Source organism: Crocodylus siamensis, chromosome 4 (assembly GCF_052110815.1).
Source record: "Crocodylus siamensis isolate JL-2025a chromosome 4, ASM5211081v1, whole genome shotgun sequence".
Taxonomy (NCBI): domain Eukaryota; kingdom Metazoa; phylum Chordata; order Crocodylia; family Crocodylidae; genus Crocodylus; species Crocodylus siamensis.
In genome coordinates this window covers 176,569,969-176,575,968 of record NC_143398.1, presented here as the reverse complement: position 1 = coordinate 176,575,968, position 6,000 = coordinate 176,569,969, and the positions used below count along the sequence as shown (strand labels likewise).

The window sequence follows — 6,000 nt, the reverse complement described above, 5'->3', positions numbered from 1 at the left end:
TGCGAGCCCGGAGGGCGAGGACTACCGCTCCCAGCGCGCCCCGCGGCCCCGTTCCGTCACAACAAACATGGCGGCGGCGGCTGTGGAGGGCTGGAGTCGGGGCGAAGTTGGCGTCGGGTCCCGGCCGTGAGGGGTGAGCGTGGGGGGGGCCAGGACTGCATCTCCCCACGGTTGCCCCGCGCGGCCTAGGAGGCGGGAGCGGGCGCGGGCCCGGGCCCGTCCTCCCGGCGGGGACAAGCTGCTCGGGGGCGGGGCGGCCCTGGCGACTGGAACCCGTTTCTCACGGACGCCCGTTTCTCTTGATCTGACTCGCAGGGACGGTGGCGGCGTCGCGATGTTCGGGGACCTGTTCGAGGAGGAGCCGTCCCTTGCGCCCGGCCTCCCTTGTGGCTCCGGGAAGAAGTCCAAGCCCCGGGACGCGGAGCCGCCGGCCCCGAGGGAGGTCACCCATTTAAGTGGGATTAAGAACCAGGGCGGGACCTGCTACCTCAACTCCCTGCTGCAGACTCTGCTTTTCACGCCAGAGTTCAGAGGTACCGGGGTTGGGCTCCTTTTTGGTATAGAGTCGCAGAAAACTAGGGTTGGAAAGGACCTTGGGAGGTCACATCTAGGGCACCCTGCTGCTGCGAACAGGGCTATTCCATGCCATAAAATTAAAAAGAATACAAAATACTGACCAACAACTTTCAATGAATAAAATGATGTGAGCGAATGACTGACTTCCCTCCAAATAGAACCATAGAAAATGAGGGTTGGAAGGGATCTCAGGAGGTCATCAAGTTCAACCCCCTGCTCAAAGCAGTACCATCCCCCACTAGATCATCCCAGGCAAGGCTTTGTCTAGCTGGGTCTTAAAAACCTCCAAGGATGGTGAATCCACCACTGCTTTGGGTAGCCTGTTGTAGTGCTTCACCACCCTCCTCATGAGTTTTTCCTAATATCCAGTCTACACTTCCCTTGCTGCAACTGAAGACCGTTGCTCCTTGTTGTGTCGTCTGCCACAAGGTCAGCAAGGTACAGTCACTTCTTAAAGGAACTGTAAGTTGCTGGTTCTTACTGGCAACTCTGGAAATTCAGTACTGATGACCATTACCAATTTCTTTTAAAAAGCTGTTAGTGGGGGGAAACCTGTTTCAAAAGCAGTAAAATGTTATGCAGTGTGCAGTTAATATGTGGCAGAAAATGAAAAATTGGAAGGAAATTATCTTTGCTTTTGCCAAAAGATATAGCAGCGCAGTCTCCTGTCCTAACTTCACCTTGCACAGACGCAAATGTTTGGATGCTTTAGGCCCTTGTGACATGTGACATACGTTACACAACTAACTGATAAGTCAAGCAATAGATTTAGACTGGCTGCACATACAAAGTAATTGCAACGTGGTAAAAATGTCTATCCAGCTATAAAAAGAGCCAACCAGCTATCAAGTCAGTGCTTGAAAATATGTAACAACTGTATAATTGGTTTCTGTCTAGCTTTAATTTCAAGGTGTAGCAGGGCCCTTACTTAAATAATGTATTTTCCTTGTCCATTTTCTCTCATTCACTTTTCACATCACTCGTGGAGTTCATGTAGAAATTCTTCAAGATTTTTAAATACTTGTATGCTTTTAGTATGTAGCATGAAGTATAGGAGTGAAAGTAAAAAGGGTATAAAAGCAGTGATTCTCAGCCAGGGTGCTGCAGCACCCTGGGACATCTTGAGGCCTTTTCAAGGATTCCACAATGTTAGCACTGTTAGTTGTGCAAACATGGGAATTTGTTTCCACCCAGAAATTTCAAACAGGAATCCTTACCATTAAAAGCACTCTGAGCTGTTAGTCTTTCTGAGTTCTTTGCAAAGAAATAATTACCATAGCCATTCAATTAGAAGATGAGGTTTTCTCCCCACTTAACTTGAGCAGGGGAGGGATGGACACACGATGCGGAGAGGGCAGTCCCTTGTCTTACATTTGAGTATAAGGCGGTAGAGAAGGACAGGCAGCTGTCATGGGTCTAGCCCCAGCTCAGGGTTGCAACCAGGGCAGGAGCTGCAGCTGTCTTGTGTCCCATGCACACCCCATACTTTTCTCTCCACAGGCCCCAGTCTCCCCCGCTACACTGCTTCTGCCTTTCTGCTGCACTTCTTCTTACCTATGCTTCGCCAGCAGGCTCTGTCCTTGCTGCAGCCTGAAGGATGAAGCACAGAGCACATGCTCCAACCCAGTGCTGTAGCAGCAATACCAACTCTACACCGGCCTGGAGCCATGCTCTGTTCCCTAGGCTGCAACAGGGACCAAGCCTGCTGGCTCGGAGCAAAGGTAAGCCGGGGTGGAGGGTGGGTAGAGGAGCAGGTGGCAAGCAAGTCAGGGAAGAGACTTTGAGGGGGGTGGGAAGGAGACCAGAAGAAGAGGGGATAGAGATCTAAGGCTGCAGAAGCAGCATGTAATAGAGAAGTGGGAGAGCAGGGGAAGGAGGATTGGGGCAGTCTGAGGTTGCTGGGTGGTAGGCACAATGTGGGAAACAGGTGGTTGGGAGTAAGCTGCCTGCCTGTCACTGCCTGCCCCACCAACTTCACACTGCCTACCCCCTTCCACCTACACACCTACTGCCTGTTCCCCACTGTTCCCTTCACTGCCTGCCCTACCATGTGCCCCACTATTTCCTATCCCCCATTGTCTCTTTCTCTACTGCATGCTCCCTTTTTGCTCCCCTCATCACCTCTCCCCCCTACACTGCCTGCAGTAGTGGGGGGGACCAATTTAAAATGATTCTCAAATAATTAGATTCTGTACATAGAAAATTATAAGAAATTTTAAAATGTCCAGTGTGTAGAATCTAATTATGGGGGGGTTGTCTTACATTCAAGATCATCTGGTATCTGGCTAAATACGGTACTCATTTTTCTGTAATCAAAAAATGAGTAAATCTAAAAGCTGGCATTTTCCAAATGGGGCCATTGGGTCTAAAAAGGCTGAGAACTACTGGTACAAAATACGTATAAATGCCATTTCAGGAATAAACTTCTTAACGTACTTAATTTTCTGGTGACTTGTTTGCTGAGCAGAACAGCATGTTAGCATTTCATACAAATAGACAAATATATGATATAAGCATATGTAAAACTTCTTTTTAAGTCATTTTCCTTTTCAATTACAGAGGCACTGTTTTCTCTAGGCCCTGAAGAACTTGGTTCTCTGGAAGATAACAATAAACCAGATGCAAAGGTGTTCAAATCTTTTAATTATTGTTTGCTGGAGTTTGATTCAAGGGGAAATGATATTTCAGATGCTAGTGGAAGATACGATTTCTGTAAAAAGTCAAGTGTTTCATTAGCCAATATCCTGTTTTATGCTCTGAGCTAAACCCTTGCAACAATACCTTTTGCAATAAATTTGGGGATTTGATTCCAATCTTTGTGACTCAGTTGGCAAAAATTCTTTTGTCATGAGTACAGGTAAAAACAGGCCCAAACTGTTTTACTGTACTCTTCCAGATTTCCTGTATTACTGTCTATTTGAGGCTTTGACACATGACTTCTGGATAGTGACTAGAATATTCCATTGATTGCAATGTGTTTCTTTAAGTTCTCGTTCCACATACAAGAAGTCACAGGATTGAAGTCTGATATGTATTTTGAAAATGCTTACTAGTATTGGGAAAGAGATTTTGCTATAATTTGTTTTCCCCTCAGAATGCTACAAGTAGCCTGCTTATCAACTGAACTCTCTTTGTAAATCGGAACAAAAACAATAGTGTTTTTTAGAGTGTCGGCATAAAAAGCATTTTCTGTAGCACAGGTTACTAATAATAATTCTTTGTTTTAATTTTTATGGTTGTTTTGTATTGGAAAACAATGAAACTTAAAAAGTATAACAGAAAGCTACTGCTTATAACATAGATTTAATTTAAGCTTATCATTTTGCTCTTCTGTGTAGATGAGTTTTACCGATGTTTTTCAGAGATGCTTGACTGAACAAGATTAAACATTGTAAGCTACAAGAGAGAGATTTATTTGTGTTTTATAGAATTATGAGTTCTGTGCTAAATCCTAATTAATTTTATATTAAGTGTGATTTTTTTTTTTGTTTGTTTGGTTGGTTGGTTTTTTGTTTGTTTGTTTTAATTCCTCCCCTCGCTCTCCCTATTTTGCATTTAGGTTCGGATAATTCCATTACAGTTACAACGGTTGTTTGCTCAGCTTTTGCTCTTAGATCAGCAGGCTGCATCTACAACAGACCTCACTGACAGCTTTGGATGGAACAGCAATGAGGTACAGAACACTAGTTTGCAGTACCTTGTACAAGATTTTTTGATAGGAGTGGACTGAGTCTATTCCTTCTCCATGAATTCACGCTAACATGACTGACTACCTGTGTGCTTCCTTTATAAAGCTTTCTTCTTGTTCTTTCTTTGAGTGGCTAGATATGTAATCCCAGAAGACTTAGATAAAGGCATTGTGGTAGGATTTAAGGGGGAGAAATTTGGAGAAGACACAAAACTAGAGCCAGTTTTATTTAATCTTTGATTTATTATAACAATAAATGCAGGGCGCGTCTACATGTCCATTAACGCACCATAATTATGGCACATTAACTTTAGTACCTGTAATGACAGGTACTAAGTGTGCTGTAATCATTGCTACTATGCATTAGCAATGCCGTGATGTTAATGCGCAGTAGTTTTATTGTACTGTGTATTAGCATGGGTTTTGCCCGCCACGCAGATGCACGGTAGAATTAGTCTTCTGCATGTTATGCATCTCATGTAGACACTCCCACATTGTTTTATGCATGAAACAGCAGTAAGCATGGCAGCTGTTACAGAAATAAAAAGGTCCTACCAACACATATCTGGAGAGAGGGTTCTGACGAGTTTACTTAGCTCAGTTGTTAACATGTTTTTTATCTCCCTGTCAACCTTATAAACTCATTATTCTGTTCAGTGTAACAGTACACACATATCTCGCTTAAAGTGATGGAAGCCACTTGCTTTCCTCCTTTTAACAGTTTTTTCTTAGCCATAAATCCAGTCCAGTGAAGTTTAGTCTAGTCTTAGGAAAGGCTCTAAAGCATCTTTTTTTTTTCTTCCATCATTCTTTTATCAGCACTACTGGCTACCTGACACATACCCCAAATCAAATCGAATATCTCTGTATGTTGTGCGTGTTTTAAATTCTAGAGTTGAGTACGACATGTATAATAATAAAATTAGAATGCGCTGTTTTTTGTTTTGTTTTTGTCCTCTCTTTTTGCAGGAAGTGAGGCAACATGATGTGCAGGAGTTAAATCGGATTCTGTTCAGTGCTTTGGAAACTTCCCTTGTGGGTACTTCTGGCCATGACCTTATTAATCGCCTGTACCATGGAACTCTTGTTAACCAGATTGTTTGTAAAGAATGCAAGAACATTAGTGAGAGACAGGTAAATTCCTAGGCATGTTCCAGAATAGCATCTGTATTTAGTAGCATACTTTATTTGGTGACTTTTAGTAGGTTAGTTTACTGAAGATCTTAGGTTTTCTAGGACTGCAGAATTTAAGAAATATGAAAAATGAGGAAAAATCATGACATCCATTCACATTGCATCCTAACTGGCATTTTCTAATTGGCCTGCAGGGTGGGTATGAGTCATGGCAGGGAGAGGGGGTAGAACTCACTGAGAGGCAATAGAAGCTGCCATATTGCTACATTATCACCTACCGTAGATAAGTTTAGCAGAGAAATAAGTAATTATGTTGCAGCGGTAAAATTATCTTTGTTTACTCGCAGATTATTAAATATTTTACATTTTATTTATTCTAACTATTCTGATTGTGTACTGCTTTTTTAATAACCAGGATTTCCTTTTAAGAATCGGTTCCTATTTCATAAGATTATACTTAATCCTACTCCTTTATCCTGTCACTTTTTTCTTTAAGTATTAAGGTTTCTGTAATCCAGGTTCATGATTTACTTTTGTATCTGTTATACCTTTTATATAAAGGTGTCGTAGTATTCTGTGATATTAAATTTGTGCTTATTTCC

General features: G+C 42.7%; 1 protein-coding gene across 3 annotated transcripts in view; it reads left to right on the top strand.

Moving 5' to 3' along the window:
• USP40 (ubiquitin specific peptidase 40) overlaps positions 1–6,000 on the top strand; it is a 48,393-nt gene continuing 42,393 nt past the window's right edge. For all 3 annotated transcript variants that reach the window (XR_016441993.1, XM_090044975.1, XM_090044974.1), the window contains exons 1-5: positions 1–133; positions 316–533; positions 3,136–3,203; positions 4,136–4,249; positions 5,234–5,398. Coding sequence is in view for 2 of the 3 variants with exons in the window: in XM_090044975.1 (XP_089901101.1) it covers positions 335–533; positions 3,136–3,203; positions 4,136–4,249; positions 5,234–5,398 (546 nt within the window). In the remaining variant the exon portion in view is untranslated. The remainder of the gene's footprint in view (positions 134–315; positions 534–3,135; positions 3,204–4,135; positions 4,250–5,233; positions 5,399–6,000) is intronic.